The sequence below is a fragment of the Oncorhynchus gorbuscha genome, linkage group LG14, assembly GCF_021184085.1.
Source record: "Oncorhynchus gorbuscha isolate QuinsamMale2020 ecotype Even-year linkage group LG14, OgorEven_v1.0, whole genome shotgun sequence".
Taxonomy (NCBI): domain Eukaryota; kingdom Metazoa; phylum Chordata; class Actinopteri; order Salmoniformes; family Salmonidae; genus Oncorhynchus; species Oncorhynchus gorbuscha.
The window spans coordinates 59,322,886-59,345,783 of NC_060186.1; the positions used below are offsets into that span (position 1 = coordinate 59,322,886).

The 22,898-nt window shown below is 44.3% G+C and overlaps 1 protein-coding gene across 8 annotated transcripts in view; it reads left to right on the forward strand.

The window, feature by feature from the left end:
* utrn (utrophin) overlaps nt 1-22,898 on the forward strand; it is a 392,537-nt gene that overhangs the window by 141,207 nt on the left and 228,432 nt on the right. For 7 of the 8 annotated variants that reach the window (XM_046298685.1, XM_046298684.1, XM_046298690.1 and 4 more), the window contains 2 exons: nt 544-698; nt 1,551-1,740. In XM_046298685.1, the coding sequence (XP_046154641.1) occupies nt 544-698; nt 1,551-1,740 (345 nt within the window). Of the gene's footprint in view, nt 1-543; nt 699-1,550; nt 1,741-7,734; nt 8,468-22,898 lie in introns of those variants that run through there. The other variant, XM_046298692.1, reaches the window with a different exon arrangement.

A 22,898-nucleotide genomic window follows, 5' to 3' on the forward strand; every position in this document is an offset into this window, starting at 1 on the left:
ATAGATAACACACACATTTTGTACCTTTCATCATGCGTTTTAATATCGCTGGTGTGACATACTGATTATGATGAGTATATGCAAATGACAGGGCTTACTGTTGGTATGTCACGACTGTTATTGATAGTGTTAATGAGAGCTGTTCAAACATGCCAAGCAGGCAGATAATGGTATGTATATGAGCTGTTTTATGTGGGGATTGTCAGATGTAGACTTTCTTTTCGGGTGGCCAATGCAACGCCAACCTGAAACACTAGAGGGCATCTGTGTTTAACTCACTGTGGTACTTTACTGTAGTTCCAATGCCCTAGAACAGGTACTGTGAGGATACCTCTGACAAGGTAATAATTATTTCTCATTTAGCATACCTTTAGTAAACAAAGTGAGATCCTGAGGGAACTGTGATAATTGCAGTGAGATTAAAAGGCATTAGACGTGGATATGAAAGAAGTTAAATAAAGATTTAGAACGCCATTTGCTGCTACTGTTTAGTCAGTGAGGAGTATGTTGTTATTTGTTGTTTGTTTATGTTTTCTTCTCCAGCTGTTCTTGCAAGACCTGGGAAGAGGTCAGGGTACTGTGGTAACCTTTAACGAGCTGTCCAATCAGCTCCTGCGAGAGTATTCTGCAGATGACACGAGGAGGATCAAAGAGGTCACAGACAAACACAACAGAGCCTGGAACAGCATCAACAACAGGTGGACACACACACACACACACACACACACACACACACACACACACACACACACACACACACACACACACACACACACACACACACACACACACACACACACACACACACACACACACACACACACACACACACACACACACACACACACACACACACACACACACACACACACACACACAGGGGGGACCAAAACATTTATTTACATTCAAAATCCTATTTTCCCAAAACCTAACTCCTAATCTTAACCCTAACCCGAAACCTAACCCCTAAACCTAAAATAGCAGTTTTCCTTTTGGGGACCGGCAAAATGTCCCCACTTGTTTTACTATAGATGTGAGGACTTTAGAAACCCAAAAGATGGCAAAGTTGGACCACACACACACACACACACACACACACACACACACACACACACACACACACACACACACACACACACACACACACACACACACACACACACACACACACACACGTTATGTTCTTCTATCCTTGTAGGGACCTAAAATAAATGTCCATTCAATATCCTATTTTCCCTAAACCTAACCCAACCCTAATTGTAACCCTAAACCTAACCCAACCCTAATTGTAACCCTAAACCTAACCACTAAGCTCATGGGGATGTGGGAAATGTCCCCACGAGGGAGAATGTCCCTTGTTTTACTATCCTACAAGGATAGAAGAATCCCCCCCCCCCACACACACACACACACAAATATCACTTTGATAATGTTATGAGATATTTGAATTATACTCAGATAGCTAATTAAACAATGACGTCCAACCAAACCAATGCTTGATCATTGAACATTACATTGATCAACTAATTAGTGTGTTGATTGAATGACAGGGCTAGTGACCGCCAGGCCCAGCTGGACAGTGACCTGACTGCTCTACAGACTTCCCTCAGGGAGCTGGAGGCCTTCCTCAAGTGGCTTCAGGAGGCCGAAACTACCGTCAACGTCCTGGCTGACGCCTCCCAGAGGGAGGAGCTATCACAGGACTCTGCCCACGTCAAGGAGCTGAGGGGGCAACTGGAGGTAAGCCATGCCCATTTGATCTGCTGATTTTTTTTGTGTGTATGTGTGTGAGTTTTTAGGCGTCGGGAAAAGAAGAGAACTGAGATTGACGCTCGGTATATGAACATTGAGTGATATATGGAGATAAATAGCTTGGCTGAGGGGCTGAATACAGAGAGAGGTTGAAATAAGGAGGTCATAGGAGGTGTGTGGGAGACAGGTGCTGTCCTCTTATCCCCCTGTCATCCCTCATTAAGATAGTGTGCGTGCATTCATGTGAGCTGTGTGTGTGTGGTCGCTCATTGATTTTTCTGTCATGCGCTGTTCAGTGATGTGGTATGTGTCCTCTCGCCTATTGCTTGTCATTTTCCCGCCTCTTACGATGACACATATTGTCCTCCCTTTTGATTTATAAATGGTCTATTCAAAATCCTCCTTGACTTGTGTTTAGTTGTGTGATAGCCCTTTGACAGAGATGAGCTCTTTTCATACCACACAGTCATGTCAATCTGGTTCTGGTTTTATTTGTTCACACGCTTGGTCTCCCTCTTTCACCCCTTATCTCTCTATCACAATGCCCCTGTCTGTGTAAAAAGAGACCGTCTGAACGCCACATTGATTCCTGTGTCTAAGGGGGATATGTTGAGAGGGCGCATGAAAGAGAAAGAGGATGGGTGAGGGAGGGAGAGAGGGAGGGAGATGTTCTTCCTGTAGTTGTCCAGATAAGGCCGTAGTGTCTGTCCTTTTTTACCTGCATTGTGAAACCGGGCAGAACTCGCACAAACACGCGCACACACACTGTTCCTGTGAATCACAGATACTGTTCTGATGATCACAGATGAAATACTATAGACTCCTACAGTCATCTATGATTTTCTTCATCTCCCATTGAGTTGTGCCTTTTCATTGTGTTTTTCTAGGTTAGTCTCACTTGAGGGAGCATTGATGCTCTAAAAACAGCCTGCTCATACACGGCCTCATACACGGCCTCATACACGGCCTCATACATGACCTCATACACGGCCTCATACACGGCCTCATATGGTCTCATACATGGCCTCGTATGGTCTCTTTTCTCCAGCTCTGTTTCCACCTACAGGAAGCCCATCTTGTGATTTCAAATGGAGCTTCCTGGAAATGCCTTTATTTTTTTATTCCACCCTCTCTACCCCTTCTTGTCCTCTCTCCTCTACTCCTCCTTAACCCGTATTTCCCTCTTATTTCACTCTTATTTCTCTCTTATTTCTCTCTCTCCCTCTGTCTCTCAACTTGGGGTAAGATTGATGGACTGCAGTCAGAGCCAAATGGAAACTGTATGAATGAAAGCAAATGAATGGGGAAGGAGGACAGAGAGGGGGATTAGAGAGAGGAGGAGATAACAGCACAGAGAATGGTCAGATTGAGATACGGGGGAAAGGAGCCTGGAGCCTTGCTTCATTCAGAGTGACTCTTGTGTCACCAGTCAATGTCAAGTCTGTCACCTTACCGGAGTTTCTTCTTGAGATGCTCCATATAACCACAAGCCACATGATTTCTTAGAGAAGAAAAAGGCAATGTTCCTCAGAGGTTTGGTCGTAGAGAGGTGCTATAGAAAGATAAAGCACATTAGGTTAGTTCTTACAACTGGAGAACAAATGTTTTATTTAATCCTAGAGGTTGAAATACACAATCTACTACTGTATATATAAAATCAAATATGTGATAAGGTTTACATTTTTTGAGGTGATACGAGATGATGGTTGTCTTTTCCCCTCAGCTGGTGTGGTGCCATATTGTGTTGCACCGTGCTAGCCTGTTTCCCCTCAGCTGGTGTGGTGCCATATTGTGTTGCACCGTGCTAGCCTGTTTCCCCTCAGCTGGTCTGGTGCCATATTGTGTTGCACCGTGCTAGCCTGTTTCCCCTCAGCTGGTGTGGTGCCATATTGTGTTGCACCGTGCTAGCCTGTTTCCCCTCAGCTGGTCTGGTGCCATATTGTGTTGCACCGTGCTAGCCTGTTTCCCCTCAGCTGGTGTGGTGCCATATTGTGTTGCACCGTGCTAGCCTGTTTCCCCTCAGCTGGTGTGGTGCCATATTGTGTTGCACCGTGCTAGCCTGTTTCCCCTCAGCTGGTGTGGTGCCATATTGTGTTGCACCGTGCTAGCCTGTTTCCCCTCAGCTGGTCTGGTGCCATATTGTGTTGCACCGTGCTAGCCTGTTTCCCCTCAGCTGGTCTGGTGCCATATTGTGTTGCACCGTGCTAGCCTGTTTCCCCTCAGCTGGTCTGGTGCCATATTGTGTTGCACCGTGCTAGCCTGTTTCCCCTCAGCTGGTCTGGTGCCATATTGTGTTGCACCGTGCTAGCCTGTTTCCCCTCAGCTGGTGTGGTGCCATATTGTGTTGCACCGTGCTAGCCTGTTTCCCCTCAGCTGGTCTGGTGCCATATTGTGTTGCACCGTGCTAGCCTGTTTCCCCTCAGCTGGTGTGGTGCCATATTGTGTTGCACCGTGCTAGCCTGTTTCCCCTCAGCTGGTGTGGTGCCATATTGTGTTGCACCGTGCTAGCCTGTTTCCCCTCAGCTGGTCTGGTGCCATATTGTGTTGCACCGTGCTAGCCTGTTTCCCCTCAGCTGGTCTGGTGCCATATTGTGTTGCACCGTGCTAGCCTGTTTCCCCTCAGCTGGTCTGGTGCCATATTGTGTTGCACCGTGCTAGCCTGTTTCCCCTCAGCTGGTCTGGTGCCATATTGTGTTGCACCGTGCTAGCCTGTTTCCCCTCAGCTGGTGTGGTGCCATATTGTGTTGCACCGTGCTAGCCTGTTTCCCCTCAGCTGGTGTGGTGCCATATTGTGTTGCACCGTGCTAGCCTGTTTCCCCTCAGCTGGTCTGGTGCCATATTGTGTTGCACCGTGCTAGCCTGTTTCCCCTCAGCTGGTCTGGTGCCATATTGTGTTGCACCGTGCTAGCCTGTGTCCCCTCAGCTGGTGTGGTGCCATATTGTGTTGCACCGTGCTAGCCTGTTTCCCCTCAGCTGGTCTGGTGCCATATTGTGTTGCACCGTGCTAGCCTGTTTCCCCTCAGCTGGTCTGGTGCCATATTGTGTTGCACCGTGCTAGCCTGTTTCCCCTCAGCTGGTCTGGTGCCATATTGTGTTGCACCGTGCTAGCCTGTTTCCCCTCAGCTGGTCTGGTGCCATATTGTGTTGCACCGTGCTAGCCTGTTTCCCCTCAGCTGGTGTGGTGCCATATTGTGTTGCACCGTGCTAGCCTGTTTCCCCTCAGCTGGTCTGGTGCCATATTCAGCTGCAGTGACTCCATGTGAAGCCACCATGCAGCCTGTTCCCTATTATTCACTGTCACACAGGAGCACAGAGACACGCACAACACACAGAATGAGGGCAGAGGGCAATGTCCTGTCTTCCCTTCCCTCCCTTCCCTTCTCTCTCTCAGCTCCCTGTTCTCATGTCAGACTGCTTTCTCATCCCTCTGTATCTGTGCATATTGTTACATCTGGGACACACACACACACCACACACACACACACACACACACACACACACACACACACACACACACACACACACACACACACACACACACACACACACACACACACACACACACACACACACACACACACACACACACTCCAAAGAGTCAGAGATGTAGCAGTAATGCTCTCACACAGAGAGGGCAAAGGGCACACTGTTGTAAGGGAGCTTTTATCTATCTCCAATGTTTTCACCTTGATATGTACCTATGTGTACAAGAAAATGCTACATTGGCTTATTGTGCACAAGTGTGTGCATGTTAAAAAGCTAAAACCAGTGCGTTCCAGTCTATATAGTCAATGATGTACAGCAAACACCATACCGATTCTGGCCCTTCTCAAACATGAACTTTCATTCTACAGCACGTTGGAATCTCTGGCCAAACAATGCTGTAACTTAATGTGAACACGATGCTAGTTCCCCATGGGGTTCATACATGCCGACTCTAACGGACTGGAATCCCAGTGATGTCACTAACTGGGCTAGCTAACGGTATTCCTGTCATTCCCTTAGAATAATCAATACTGTGTGGAATGGGTGAACACATGTATGGCTCACCAAATTAAGATCTGGCTTCACAGAGGACTCGATAACCACTCTCGCTTTCTCACATGGTTATCTAAGCGTATATGTGTGTGCCTGTGTGTGTGTGCGCACGCATATGTGTGTGTATGGGGGTCAAGAGTGTGTGTGTGTGTATGTTCAATGCTAAGCCTCCCTTTCCCATCCTGCTACTGAGTCTTTTCCCTGGATATGAAGTGACAGGCAAGACAGGGGCCATATGGGCATTAATATGTCCCTTAGCTCAAAGCTGAACACACACTCTTATTTAGAGTTTACTGTGTGTGTGTGTTCTGTATTTATAAGTCTTGGGAAACTGAGATGATGTGGTGTGAGAAGGAGTGCTTTGTCTGTTGCGCTGGAGGAGTCTTTAGGGAAAAAACGGGATCAGATCCTGAGTGCAGGAGAAAGTCATGTTTCGGAATCTATTAACAGAGCAAATTACAGATGCTACTACTGAATCAGCACTTCCTCTGTTTCCATCGTCTGTTTCTCTTGCATATACTATCCTTCACTTTCTTTTAATTTTCTTCTCTTTAATGCGCTCACAAAATGTACTTTCCCCTTTATCTGCTTTTCTCTCTTCCCTTCTCTCTTCCCTCTCTTACCTCCCCTCTCTTCCCTACCCTCTCTTACCTTCTCTCTCTTCCCTCCCCTCTCTTCCCTTCCCTCTCTTCCATCCCCTCTCTTACCTTCCCTCTCTTACCTCCCCTCTCTTACATCCCCTCCCCTCTCTTCCCTCCCCTCTCTTCCCTTCCCTCTCTTCCCTTCCCTCTTACCTTCCCTCTCTTACCTTCCCTCTCTTACCTTCCCTCTCTTACCTCCCCTCTTACCTCCCCTCTCTTACCTCCCTCTTTCCTCACTTCTCTTCTATTCCCTGTCTTCCCTCCCCTCTCTTCCCTCCCCTCTCTTCCCTCCCCTCTCTTACCTCCCCTCTCTTACCTCCCCTCTCTTACCTTCCCTCTCTTACCTTCCCTCTCTTACCTCCCCTCTCTTACCTCCCCTCTCTTACCGCCCCTCTCTTCCCTTCCCTCCCCTCTTACCTCCCCTCCCCTCTCTTACCTCCCCTCTCTTACCTTCCCTCTCTTACCTTCCCTCTCTTACCTTCCCTCTCTTACCTTCCCTCTCTTACCTTCCCTCTCTTACCTTCCCTCTCTTACCTCCCCTCTCTTCCCTTCCCCTCTTACCTCTCCTCTCTTACCTCTCTTCCCTTACCTCCCCTCTCTTACCTCCCCTCTCTTACCTTCCCTTTCTTACCTTCCCTTTCTTACCTTCCCTCTCTTACCTTCCCTCTCTTACCTTCCCTCTCTTACCTTCCCTCTCTTACCTCCCCTCTCTTCCCTTCCCTCTCTTCCCTTCCCTCTCTTACCTTCCCTCTCTTACCTTCCCTCTCTTCCCTTCCCTCTCTTCCCTTCCCTCTCTTCCCTTCCCTCTCTTACCTCCCCTCTCTTCCCTTCCCTCTCTTACCTCACTCCTCTTCTATTCCCTGTCTTCCCTTCCCTTCTCTCTCTCAGCTCCCTGTTCTCATATCAGACTGCTTTCTCATCCCTCTGTATCTGTGCATATTGTTACATCTGGGACACACACACACACACACACACACACACACACACACACACACACACACACACACACACACACACACACACACACACACACACACACACACACACACACACACACACACACACACACACACACACACACACACACACACACACACACACACACACACACGCTGCTCCTGCTGTGTGCGAGCTGCACGCTGTACATCTCACTTGTGCTCGCTCTCTCCATTGGTGTCTCTCTCTCGTTCCCTCTCTCCCAGTCATTGGTTCCCTCTGGCTGGTCATTGGCTCTCTATGGCTGAAGGAGCTTCTGTCGTCTGTTATCCCAGGTCTACTGATCGCTCTGTCTCTCTCTCTCTCTGTCTCTCACTGTCGTCCGCTCTGAAGGTTTTCCGTGGAGCGCTACAGTCTTTATCTCTGGCTGTCCGCTGTGAGCCGCGATCGGAGAGCAGCGCACCTCTCCTCCAGCAAAACTTCTGCCTCCCACTCTCTTTCTTCTTCTCTTTGTTTGCTTATCGGCTGATTTTTCTCCTTTTTGTCCTCTTTGACCCCTGGCTCCTGAAGTGGACCCCAGAGTGACATGTATTTTTGGAGTGGTTTTGTGTACCATGGTTTAAGTGTGTGTGGATGAGAGTCAATGAGTGTTTCAGCATCGCTTATATGCATGAGCTTGTGTGTGAGAAGGAAGTGTGTGCATGTGTGTGACAAAGTGTGTGTGACTGTGTGTGTATATGTGTGAGAGAGAGAGTGTTTGCTGTGAGAGAGCACGTGACTGACCGTGCACTGTGTGTGTGTGCCAGTATATCTGCGTGTGCGGGGGCATGCCGATCGCAGCATGTGTGTCAGACAGTGTGTGTAAGTGTGTGTGTTCACGTCACTCCTGCTGTGGTGTGTCTCTGGGAGAAGGAGGAGGAGAGGATATGAGCAGGGTTGGGCAGTGCTAGCGTGCCATGCGGACTCGGAGCAGGCTGCAGACCTGTGGCACGCGTAAAATGATGGCCATGGTCCGTACCTCCCTCCAGAAAGTGGTGGTCTTCCTACACAGGCTCCAGAGAATGGCCATCTCATCCCCACGCTACCACAAACTCTGCAAGGTCAGTCACAGAAAGAAAGAAAGAGAGAGGGAGAGCCAGAGAGAGGAAGACTTCTCTCCTCCACTCTTTCATTCATGCCGTTCGTTCATTTGTTTTGTGTTTTTATTCAGTGTTTAGTTTGTTGTTGTGATGGACTTGATGAGCAGTGTGGATTGGTTTGTTCAACTTGTTGGTTCAGATCATTTTCTAACACTTTTTAGTTGTTTGTCTTCTTCAGAAAATACTTGTTTTATTCATGGAGTTTTATGTTTTTGAATGTCTTTCATCTTGGTGAATGAATACTTTTGTTGGCCTGTTGGTTATTTATTTTTATTATTAGATTAGCGGTTCACCAAGTCTCTCCACGTCTATGCCATAGTGGGGATACTTTTGTTCTAATTTGTGACTTGTGTATTTGTGACTCTTGTTGTTGTCAACAGATCCCTCCTGTTATCTGTTTGGGAGAGTGTTGACGGGTGTGGTTGTCACCTCCATAGTGTGTCTGCATATCTCTGGCTGGGTGCGGGACTAATACACTGGCTCAGTGGCACGTCAAGTAATCAGGCTCCGTTTGTGTGTGTGAGCGTGTGCATGCTTGTGTAGAGTCTTGTCTCTCTGCTGTCAGTTTGAGACGGCTTTTCTGTGGTGTTGTTATTTCAATGAAGGATATATTGTGAGGTTGCGAGTGACAGCTCTAGACAGATGGAAAAGTTGGTAACAGACACACACAGAGCAGCGAGAGGGCAGAGTGCGATGAGAGATGGACCAGCTGCTCAGGTCCTGCTTTAATCCCTCTGAGGATTAGAGCTGCCAGCCACAATCACAAACCTGTGTGTGTGTGTGTGTGTGTGTGTGTGTGTGTGTGTGTGTGTGTGTGTGTGTGTGTGTGTGTGTGTGTGTGTGTGTGTGTGTGTGTGTGTGTGTGTGTGTGTGTGTGTGTGTGTGTGTGTGTACACACACAGTGGACCCAATTCTCATGATTAAACAGCTGGAATCACGCTTTAAAATGCATTTGTTAGCCTTGGATTTAATGTATCACAGTTTCTCTCAAGACAAATCCCTTGTCTTCTCTCCCCACCTCTCACTGTCTCTGTCTCACTTCGTCTCTTGCTCTAGATCCCTTTTCTGTCTTTCTATGAGCGATGGTGTGGATTCTCTCTCCTAATATCACATTCACACGGTCAGATCAATCTGTGTGTCAGTCTGTCTCTCTTCATGTGTGACTGACTGACTGACTTAGTGTGTACCTGTAAACTACTGGCCCACAGTCAGCAGAAATACAGAGAAAGTGCTTGAGAGGCAGAGGGAGAGGTGGTTCATACAGTGTATTTCCCTCCGTTCGCTCACTAGTTAATTCCCTAGAGAAAAGTCATCACTTGCTCTTTGCTCATTTAACCCACCCTGGGCAGCGTCTATCTTAGTTCCATCTCCCTTTCAGCAGGCAGTCTCTGATCACTCCTCACATCGCCTTGAGGAAAACGACTGTGCCCTCGTTTACCACCCCCTCTTACCACCATCGCAACAGACTTTCCTAACTTCTCCCAACAGGGACCTATGCATTTTGCACTTGACTACCTTCCCTTTGGTGGCATCTGTTATTCGTGGCTTGTTTAATCTCCACTGGGTGGACCCCTTTGTTTTTCAGTCCTTCTGCACACAGTGGGAGAAATCAGTCATTCTACACTTGATTACCCTTCCCTGGGTCGCATCAGTCATTCTGGGCTCGTTGGGCTTCCCCTCGGGAGGTTCAGTCATTCTGGGCTCGTCTGGACTCCCCTGGGCGTGCTCACTGTCTGGCGGTCTGGATCAGTGCTTCCTGATGATGGATGTGCTCTGGGCTCGCTCTCTCTGGGCTTGTCTCGCTGTTACCTTGCTCTCCGGGTCAGGAGATAGCCTGGCCTCGGGGTTGACAGTGCTGGCCAAAACCCTATACCCGCAATAACCGATCTATAAATCACCTGCGATGATAAATGTTTGGTCGATGGCATATCCTTATGTACATAGATTAGCTATGCTCCTATCTCAGGGGTGAACCTCTTGTTCAGTCTGGCCTCCAGCCTCCCAGTGACTATCAGTCCTGTCCTTTTCACCAGTCTTCTTCCTAACACGGTAACACTGTCCACTATTATTTTAAACCAGGGATGTCAAACTTGTTCTCTCCACAGGCTTAATTTGTTCTTCACTGACATCCGGGGGGCGCAATTAAAATGTCCTATATTTCCGTCGCTTTTGGAATTTTTGATATTCCATAAAAGTTATCAAGCTGGACAGAGTGAGGAGACTGTAGATGACTGTTATCAAGCTGGACAGAGTGAGGAGACTATAGATGACTGTTATCAAGCTGGACAGAGTGGACTATAGATGACTGTTATCAAGCTGGACAGAGTGAGGAGACTATAGATGACTGTTATGACTGTTAGATGACTGTTATCAAGCTGGACAGAGTGAGGAGACTATAGATGACTATTATCAAGCTGGACAGAGTGAGGAGACTATAGATGACTGTTATCAAGCTGGACAGAGTGAGGAGACTGTAGATGACTATTATCAAGCTGGACAGAGTGAGGAGACTGTAGATGACTATCAAGCTGGACAGAGTGAGGAGACTATAGATGACTGTTATCAAGCTGGACAGAGTGATGAGACTGTAGATGACTGTTATCAAGCTGGACAGAGTGAGGAGACTATAGATGACTGTTATCAAGCTGGACAGAGTGAGGAGACTATAGATGACTGTTATCAAGCTGGACAGAGTGAGCAGACTGTAGATGACTGTTATCTAGCTGGACAGAGTGAGGAGACTAGATGACTGTTATCAAGCTGGACAGAGTGAGGAGACTATAGATGACTGTTATCAAGCTGGACAGAGTGAGGAGACTGTAGATGACTGTTATCAAGCTGGACAGAGTGAGGAGCCTGTAGATGACTATTATCTAGCTGGACAGAGTGAGGATACTGTAGATGACTTATCAAGCTGGACAGAGTGAGGAGACTGTAGATGACTGTTATCAAGCTGGACAGAGTGAGGAGACTATAGATGACTGTTATCAAGCTGGACAGAGTGAGGAGACTGTAGATGACTATTATCTAGCTGGACAGAGTGAGGAGCCTGTAGATGACTGTTATCAAGCTGGACAGAGTGAGGAGACTGTAGATGACTATTATCAAGCTGGACAGAGTGAGGAGACTGTAGATGACTATTATCAAGCTGGACAGAGTGAGGAGACTGTAGATGACTATTATCAAGCTGGACAGAGTGATGAGACTGTAGATGACTGTTATCAAGCTGGACAGAGTGAGGAGACTGTAGATGACTATCAAGCTGGACAGAGTGAGGAGACTATAGATGACTGTTATCAAGCTGGACAGAGTGAGGAGACTATAGATGACTGTTATCAAGCTGGACAGAGTGAGGAGACTGTAGATGACTGTTATCAAGCTGGACAGAGTGAGGAGACTGTAGATGACTATTATCTAGCTGGACAGAGTGAGGATACTGTAGATGACTTATCAAGCTGGACAGAGTGAGGAGACTGTAGATGACTGTTATCAAGCTGGACAGAGTGAGGAGACTATAGATGACTGTTATCAAGCTGGACAGAGTGAGGAGACTGTAGATGACTATTATCTAGCTGGACAGAGTGAGGAGCCTGTAGATTACTGTTATCAAGCTGGACAGAGTGAGGAGACTGTAGATGACTATTATCAAGCTGGACAGAGTGAGGAGACTGTAGATGACTGTTATCTAGCTGGACAGAGTGAGGAGACTAGATGACTGTTATCAAGCTGGACAGAGTGAGGAGACTATAGATGACTGTTATCAAGCTGGACAGAGTGAGGAGACTGTAGATGACTGTTATCAAGCTGGACAGAGTGAGGAGACTGTAGATGACTATTATCTAGCTGGACAGAGTGAGGAGACTGTAGATGACTGTTATCAAGCTGGACAGAGTGAGGATACTATAGATGACTGTTATCAAGCTGGACAGAGTGAGGATACTATAGATGACTGTTATCAAGCTGGACAGAGTGAGGATACTATAGATGACTGTTATCAAGCTGGACAGAGTGAGGAGCCTGTAGATGACTATTATCAAGCTGGACAGAGTGAGGAGCCTGTAGATGACTGTTATCAAGCTGGACAGAGTGAGGAGACTGTAGATGACTATTATCTAGCTGGACAGAGTGAGGAGACTGTAGATGACTGTTATCAAGCTGGACAGAGTGAGGAGACTGTAGATGACTGTTATCAAGCTGGACAGAGTGAGGATACTATAGATGACTGTTATCAAGCTGGACAGAGTGAGGAGACTGTAGATGACTATTATCTAGCTGGACAGAGTGAGGAGACTGTAGATGACTATCAAGCTGGACAGAGTGAGGAGACTATAGATGACTGTTATCAAGCTGGACAGAGTGAGGAGACTGTAGATGACTGTTATCAAGCTGGACAGAGTGAGGAGACTGTAGATGACTGTTATCAAGCTGGACAGAGTGAGGATACTATAGATGACTGTTATCAAGTTGGACAGAGTGAGGAGACTGTAGATGACTGTTATCAAGCTGGACAGAGTGAGCAGACTGTAGATGACTGTTATCTAGCTGGACAGAGTGAGGAGACTAGATGACTGTTATCAAGCTGGACAGAGTGAGGAGACTAGATGACTGTTATCAAGCTGGACAGAGTGAGGAGACTATAGATGACTGTTATCAAGCTGGACAGAGTGAGGAGACTGTAGATGACTGTTATCAAGCTGGACAGAGTGAGGAGACTGTAGATGACTATTATCTAGCTGGACAGAGTGAGGAGACTGTAGATGACTGTTATCAAGCTGGACAGAGTGAGGATACTATAGATGACTGTTATCAAGCTGGACAGAGTGAGGATACTATAGATGACTGTTATCAAGCTGGACAGAGTGAGGAGACTGTAGATGACTGTTATCAAGCTGGACAGAGTGAGGAGACTGTAGATGACTGTTATCAAGCTGGACAGAGTGAGGAGACTATAGATGACTGTTATCAAGTTGGACAGAGTGAGGAGACTGTAGATGACTGTTATCAAGCTGGACAGAGTGAGCAGACTGTAGATGACTGTTATCTAGCTGGACAGAGTGAGGAGACTAGATGACTGTTATCAAGCTGGACAGAGTGAGGAGACTGTAGATGACTGTTATCAAGCTGGACAGAGTGAGGATACTGTAGATGACTGTTATCAAGTTGGACAGAGTGAGGATACTATAGATGACTGTTATCAAGCTGTACAGAGTGAGGATACTGTAGATGACTTATCAAGCTGGACAGAGTGAGGAGACTGTAGATGACTGTTATCAAGCTGGACAGAGTGAGGATACTATAGATGACTGTTATCAAGCTGGACAGAGTGAGGAGCCTGTAGATGACTATTATCAAGCTGGACAGAGTGCGGAGACTATCAATGTAGGTCCATTATCATTTCTACATAGTTTTGATTTGGTTTTCATCCTTTCAAGGCGGATTGAGATCGTTTTTTAGTTTTTTAAATTGCTGGATCGGATCTCCTATAGGCCTGCAGAGGAACTACCTGAAAGCAGTTGGACAGAGTAACAGATTACTTAGTACTTTTTAGTGTGTGTGTGTGTTTGTGTGCATGCGAGTGTGCGTGCGCGTGTTTGTGTTGAGTCCGGTGTATTTGTGCTGGAGAGTGTTGAAGGCCCTAATGGCTATTTTCATTGCACTCAGCTCTGTTCTGTCTGTTTAGTCACTGCCTGGAACGATTCTGAAGGGCACTCCAGTCTCAGGAGAAGTGTCCTCCTACTCTCATTAGATTTGCTGGAAGTGTGTGTGTGTGTGTGTGTGTGTGTGTGTGTGTGTGTGTGTGTGTGTGTGTGTGTGTGTGTGTGTGTGTGTGTGTGTGTGTGTGTGTGTGTGTGTGTGTGTGTGTGTGTGTGTGTGTGTGTGTGTGTGTGTGTGTGTGTGTGTGTAGTGTATGCATTTGAGTGTGTAATGTATGCATTTGTGTTTTCATGCGCATAAACACACTGGCAGCCCTCTTTAAAATAGCCCAAAGCAGCATTTCCTCCAGTTAAGTCTTGTCCCTTTAGTCCCCTAACCCTATGACTAACACATTGGTCCCTGTCCCTTCTCCACCCACCAACCCACTCAGAGCTACCCTAGGCAGGGTGATTCAGACCTGGGAACAGAGCACAGTGCCTTTGCTTCTCTGCCCTTGTGCTCCACCAGGACCAGGGGCCTTGGACATTAGCATGCGTTTGCATCAGCAGAGCAGGACCGCAGGTGTGTGGACACACATCACTCTCCCCAGACTAGGAGCCAGTCCAGGCTGTTTGTCTCTAACACACATTCTTACACACACACACTTCACAATGCAGGCCGACAAAGTGATGAGTTGTGAGAGGAAATGATATGGTAACAAATTCATAAGTTTGGCTAATTTGAATTAATTTAGCAACCCTCAAAAAGCCCCAAGGACAATAACTGGAAACCTAGCACCATTACTCACATCAATGGTAAATCACCTGATCTTCCGGTATTTCAAAATGAATGGCTCAAATAACTGAAAATTCATCTTTGATTTGAACCATCACTCAAGTCATAGATGTATGGCATTAGAATTAGAGGTCGACCGATTATGATTTTCCAACGCCGATACCGATACCAATTATTGGATCGCCAAAAAAGCCGATACCAATTAATCGGACTATTTAAAAAATAAAAAAAATAAAAAGTTTTTGTAATAATGACAATTACAACAATACTGAATTAACACTTATTTTAATTTAATATAAAACACCAATCAAATCAATTTAGCCTCACATTAATAATGAATTTGGTTTAAATAATGCAAAAACAAAGTGTTGGGGAAGAAAGTAATGTGTGCCATGTAAAAAGCTCACGTTTAAGTTCCTTGCTCAGAACATGAGAACATATGAAAGTTGGTGGTTCCTTTTAACATGAAACTTCAATATTCCAAGGTAAGAGGTTTTAGGTCGTAGTTAATATCGTATTTCTAGGACTATTTCTCTCTATACCATTTGTATTTCATATGCCTTTGACTATTGGATGTTCTTATAGGCACTATAATATTGCCAGTGTAACAGTATAGTTTCCGTCCCCCTCCTCGCCCCTACCTGGGCTCGAACCAGGAACACATCGACAACAGCCACACTCGAAGCATCGTTATCCATCGCTCCACAAAAGCCGCGCCCCTTGTAGCGCAAGGGGAATAACTACTCCAAATCTAAAAGATGGTGACATTTGAAACAGTATTAGCGCACACCCAGCTAACTAGCTAGCCATTTCACATTGGTTACACCAGCCATTAGGCTGATAGGCTTGAAGTCATAAACAGCGCTGTGCTTGCGAAGAGCTGCTGGCAAAACGCACGAAAGTGCTGTTTGAATGAATGATTACGGGCCTGCTGCTTCTCAGTCAGACTGCTCTATCAAATCAGACTTAATTATAACATAATAACACACAGAAATACGAGCCTTTGCTCATTAATATGGTAGAATCCGGAAACTATCATTTCGAAAACAAAACGTTTATTATTTCAGTGAAATACGGAACCGTTCGGTATTTTATCTAGCGGGTGGCATCCCTAAGTCTAAATATTCTTGTTACATTGCACAACCTTCAATGTATGTCATAATTACGTAAAAACTCTGGCAAATGAGTTCGCAATGAGCCAAACTGTTTCATATACCCTGACTCTGCGTGCCATGAACGCAAGAGAAATGACACAATTTTACCTGGTTAATATTGCCTGCTAAACTGGATTAGTAGTTATAACTAGTGATTATGATTGATTGTTTTTTATAATATAAGTTTAATGCTAGCTAGCAATTTACCTTGGCTTCTACAGCATTCTTGTAACCCTAACCCTAACCCACAGTTCCTAGGCAGTCATTGAAAATAAGAATGTGTTCTTAACTGAATTGCCTAGTTAAATAAAAGGTATTCATTTTTTAAAATAATAATCGGAAATCGGCGCCCAAAAATACCGATTTCCGATTGTTATGAAAACTTGAAATCGTCCCTAATTAATCTGCCATTCCGATTAATCGGTCGACTCTAATTAGAATGGAGTGAGATGAAACTAATGAAGTGATATGGAGAGAATGTAAATGGAATTGAATGCTTGTTATTTCAATGAGTAGTAAAGGAATGTATTCATCCACATACAGGTAGCTTTAATACATTATGAAGAGCTTGATTGATAGGGTCTATTGTATACAGTACATTAATGGTAATGGTAGCTAGTGGCCCATACACATGCTAAATGCATATATTTATTTACCTCATTGCTGAAAGCAGGATGAGAGCTTGTGTTTGTTGGGAGAGAAACCGAGAGAACAGGGTCTAATTCAGAACGGCTCATGTTAAAGCCATTATCATGCTCTTATCTTCTACAGATGTTCAAAAACAGCAACATCCTATTTTCTCCTGCTATTTCTCCTCCAAGCGCCATCTGTCGTTTACTTGCACTTGTCGTGGGCATTTTTAACATTGACACTCAAAGTCAATCTTAAATGAATCATTGTTTACTTGTCAGCTCGCTGGTGAGGTTCCAACCAACTCAATGCACCATAGTACACATGTCTGTTAGAAAATTCTGCCGGGGCTGTCCCACCAGTTGTCTTATATACAGCTATACACAGACAAATTATACTTGCAAGATTTAGCATAATTAATGAATCATTACCATTTTGTTTCATTCATGTGACCGACCAATACTGGTTCATAACATGTGACATACCAATACCTCACGAGGCTTCTTCTCTCTAAGCGGAGACCTTGAAACTGAGATCTCTTTCATTTGTTCTCAAAACACGGTCTTTCGTTCTCAAAACACGGCCTGGGCATACTGTCAAATTGCAGCTGCTGATAGTGAGGATTTTTACAGTCAGCCATTTGCATGAACACAGAAATGGTTTTATAGAACAGCATATGAATAGAACACAGAAGTGAGTTCTAAGAATATTAATAGTTCTAAAAATAGCACAAACATTCAAATTTTCCCTACACACTGTTTCACTGAATCTCAACATTTTTCTTGATGTTCCTCCCTCCCATTGAGGCAGTAATGGCTATTATCTGTCCAGTAGAACAGAAGACTGTGAGGTTGCATTAAGCCTCTTGGCCCAGGCTCATACTAATGGCTGAGAGTTTTGTTTCAAGTAGAGCACTCGGCGATCTCATCCACCCCTCAGTCCTACTCTCTGCTAGTATACCTAACATACAGTGCATGCACTGAGCTGTATGGATGGGTCTGGTTTCCTGAGAATAAGGAAGATCAGGAGAGTTATGAAGACAGAATGTGAGTGAGAGGCATGGAAGGGACATGACAAAGACAGTGTGTCTTGAGAGAGACAAACACAGCGATATAATTAAGCCTGAGGAGGTGTGGTATATGGCCAAAATACCACACCTAAGGGCTGTTCTTACGCACGACGCAACGCAGAGTGCCTGGATACAGCCCTTAGCCGTGGCATATTTGCCATATACCACAAACACCCGAGGTGCCCTATTGTGATTATAAACTGGTTACCAACATAATTAGAGCAGTAAAAATAAATGTTTTGTCATACCCGTGGTATACGGTCTGATATACCACGCCTGTCAGCCAATCAGCATTCAGGGCTCGAACCACCCAGTTTAAAATGGACTTTCTAGATAAATAGAAAGATGGGTGTTCTGAAGGCAGGACATAAAGACAGAGAGACTTAGACAGAGAGAGAGAGTACACTGCCCTGCTCCTCCTCTTCCCCTCACTCTACAGTATGTGAAGGCTTTTATCTCAGTGAGGGTCCAGTAGTAATGTCCATTACTGTCGTCCAGCTGAACATATTATACTGCATTAGGGATTTAGTCTAAATCAGAAGCAATGAGGAGTCAAAGTGATGGCAAACTGTATTGTTGGAATGGATGAAAGCAGTAGTAGATTTTACAGAGATTAGACACACACACACACAGTTTTTCGGGGCGGCAGGTAGCCTAGTGGTTGGGGTGTTGGGCCAGTAACCGAGCTTACAAGGTAACATTCTGTCGTTCTGCCCCTGAACAAGGCAGTTAACCCACTGTTCCCCGGTAGGCCGTCATTGTAAATAAGAATTTGTTCTAAACTGATTTGCCTAGTTAAATAAAGGTAAAAATGTAAGATGTAAAAAAAAAAAATGTCCTATGTGTATTTATTGCCTTTGTTTTCCTGGTCTCTGTTATGGTGAAGGAGAGGCAGGTGGTCATTGGTCATATTTTGGGAGGACCCATTTCTGGTTCCACCGGGTATTCTAGTTCCATTATCCATTTTGGGCAGGAGTTTGACAACAATAATGTATCACTAGGGCTGTTGCGGTGACACTACCTACACACCGGAAGTCATGAGTCATGACCGCAGTAAAATTCCACGTGACCGTTGAGTCACGCTAATCTCCTTTTATGCCCCCTGGACATGTGTTGGTAGTGTATTATTATGCACACTAGATGGACTGGTTACCTTACACTACGCTCCAACATGTATATCCATGAGTCTGGACAGAACGTATAGCCTTAGACCATGCTGTTGATTCATTGATTGTGCAGGGCGGCTTACAGTTAGTCTACAATTTGTATTTGAACAGCCTAGTAATAGGACATTTTTTTACATTTTCATAATTAATTGAGCATATTTCAATTGGTTTCCCAAATTAACTACTGGGTAGCTGCAGGAACAAGGTTGGCGAGCCCATGGCATAAAGTTTGGGCGGAACATCACCTTTCTGGCAGCGAGAGCATACTCCTCAGACAGTGGTTGAGTGCAGTGAAATAAGTGGTGTTTATTTCTCAGCTGGTCATATTATGCTCCGCTATAAAACTGAAGTAGCCTACCAAACAGACAGGTGGGAAAGCCAGAGTCCTCCATTCTCTATTGGAGTACAGACAGATGTCTTTTTCCCCTCCCCCTGTTCCTAACCATTTAATCATGGACCATTCTAAATCAAAACACATTTTATATATTAGTAAAGACGAGGTTAAATTGAAAATAGTCTGATGGGTGAAAATCAGTTGATGAGAGAACAGCTGTGCAGCCTGAAGCAAGGAACAGAACAAGCTTTTTCTGCTTCTTTCTCAAATCAATAGCAGATAGTCGCTCCATGCAGCCCATATATGCTCTGATTTCTAAGACATTCTAAGGTTTGTTTCATTCACAAATAAAGTTGCCAAATAACTCTAAATCTGCCATATAGGACCTGCTTCAAGTGATCACTTTTACACTTAATATAGCCTCTTCATATGCGCACTCGCTCTGTAATGGGAAAAATATCCTTAGGCCAACTCATATTCTGTTCTTCTAAAATACATTTTCTTCATAGCATGTTTTTTTAGACCTGATTAAAATAAATAATGGAGTTATTGTGATGGTGTATATTAAAATGATTTATTAGACTTTTTAAATGTAGATGTTCCCAAGGCGCAGATCAGCAGCTTGTATGTGTGGAAGCCTGGAGATGCTAAACGTGTTTGTTAATTAACGGTCAATTACCGTGAGACCGGCAGACTTTTGCATGACAATAAATTGCTGACAAAATGTAATGACCGCCACGGCCCAAGGGAGTGGTAATGGTCTCCTCTCTCTTCACTCTCTGCCAGGGTGAGTTCCAGGAAACAAACAAGTGAAAAAAAGATGGAAATCATTTTTCTATTCCTTCTATTCCTGGCTTGTGATGTCCCAGGAAACTAGCTTAGAATACAGTCCCTGCCTGCTTGCCACCCTGTTGATATCTGCTGCAGCACACACAGGCAGGCAACATTACTCTATGGGCTATGAGTCAGCACAGGAGACTGTGTGTGTGTGTGTGTGTGTGTGTGTGTGTGTGTGTGTGTGTGTGTGTGTGTGTGTGTGTGTGTGTGTGTGTGTGTGTGTGTGTGTGTGTGTGTGTGTGTGTGTGTGTGTGTGTGTGTGTGTGTGTGTGTGTGTGTGTGTGATTAATAATCCCTCCTATATTAGTGCTGAGTGATTAACCAAAATGTACAGTGCCGTTCAAAAGTTTGGGGTCACTTAGAAATGTCCTTGTTTTTGAAAGAAAAGCACATTTCTTGTCCATTAAAGTAACATCAAATTGATCAGAAATACAGTGTAGACATTGTTAATGTTGTAAATGACTAACAATGTCTACACTGTATTGCTGATCAATTTGATGTTATTTTTAATGGACAAGAAATGTGCTTTTCTTTAAAAAACAAGGACATTTCTAAGTGACACCAAACTTTTGAACGGTGGTGTATATTTTTAGAGGGGGGCGATGTCGGTTAAATGAGTTGAAATCCATTCAGTTCTGTGTGTTTTGTGAGCCCAACGCAACGTTTCACAAGAGAGAAATGAAACAATTCAGGAGAGAAATGAAGTTAAGAACCAAATGGGACACTGGGCTGAAGGGAGGTAGTTTTCATTAAGCAAATATTCAACCTAGTTCAGTGCCAAAAAGTGGTACTCAACTACATTGACCATAACCCATTGTGTCTGTTCTTTTCCATCTCGGACAGAGATGGATACATTTTACGCCGCCACATTAGGTTAGAAACACACAGACCGCATACGCCGCCACATTAGGTTAGAAACACACAGACCGCATACGCCGCCGCATTAGAGAGGAGTGAACACAACACAACGACGAGGGAGAGCGATAGAAACAGTTTGTGAAATGATGCCTTATTTACTTTGAATCATTAGTAAAAGGATTTTCAGACCGCTTTGCAGTATACTTAAGCAGGCTAGTCTAGGATGACTGAAGACTGAGGAGAACAGCCATAACATTAGATGGTTGTCTACTAGTCTGAGCAGAGATGAGATGATGACTTTAAGGAATGAAAAATGATAGTCATCAAATAAAAGTAAACTGAAACTGAAATATTATATTTCTTCTTTTTCTTGTATCTTGATTTTTATTTTATTTTCGAAGGCACTTTTTATTAAAGAGCACATAAAGAACATGTACCATACATACACAACTTATATTTACTGTCTTTACTAAGGAGCGGAATTACATTCACATGTTAAGGGTACATTTTGGCTGTATAGAGCAAACATTTCAGGAGTCTGAATAAGTATACCATTTGGATTAAGTCACACAAAAACAACAGAAAAACAAAAAGCCCATAAATGACAGAATAAGACCTGAACGATATGACAGGAACTCTGACCAGACACCTTCATACCTGTGCTGTCTATGTTGCAAGATTGATGTAATTCTCTCCATGTCAGCAAGTTCCCAGCATAGACCTAATCACATATCTTTTAAAGGTGCATGTTCATTTTTCCAGCGTTTTGTTACACTTTTCCTTGCTGCTGCTGAAAGATGCTCTATCAATTTAAGTGAAGATTATTAGAGTGTATCCACAGGAACAGTACTTAGGAGATAACATGGGTCTGGTTGAATACTAATGCCTGTGATGTCCTGAATAACATGGAGAATTTCAAACCAAAAAGACTGGATTTTCAGACATTGCCAAAATACCTGTGATAAAGTACATATTTGCCCACACCTGGCCTCGGACATGTAGCTGATATTACTTTTTCCCGGCAGGGTAGCCGCCTAGTGGTTAGAGCGTTGGACTAGTAACCGGAAGTTGCAAGTCCAAACCCTTGAGCTGACAAGGTACAAATCTGTTATTCTGCCCTTGAACAGGCAGTTATAACCCACTGTTCCTAGGTCGTCATTGAAAATAAGAATTTGTTCTTAACTGACTTGCCTAGTTAAATAAAGGTTAAATAAAATTTAAAAAATTAAAAGATTATCAGGGCTCATGAAAAAACTATGTAGTACTTTGAATTGAAACTCTCTTGTTTGGTTACATGTAGTGGCTTTATATAGTGTCTCCACATGTTCCCTCAGCTCTCCTCTGATATCTGATCCTGTAATTCAACCTGCCATGAGTTCCTAAGATTAGCGAATTATCTAAGGTAATATTTGCATGTTAAGGATATTGTGCTAAAAATTTGAAATGGTTCCAATGTTTTCCCCTTGATAAAGTGATTCAATCATCTCGTTAATAGGCGTAATCGTCTCAGTAATGTTTTTGTAATGGTCCTTTTTTAACAATTAATTGCCTTACTTGAAGGTACCTATAAAAAATTGTTTGGGATGTAATGAATTCCTCCTGGATTTATTTCAATTATTTAAAAAAATGTAAAGCCCCCTCTCTTCCCATTCTCCAAATCCTTGGGACATAGTAGCAGGGAGAAAGACTGGGTTAGGAAATATAGGCCAGTGTCTATATTCAGTTTATATTCAGTTTATATTGGCGTTGAACCTCTCTCCATGTCTTCAATGAAGAGTAATAATTGGGTGTTTGTTTAATCCTGTCAATAGAAATAGGGTCTGCTATAAAGAATATACAATGTAAAGGCATATCACAATATTGACTCTCAATTTCAAGCCATGACAAATCCTTTGGTTGTTGAATCCATGATGCT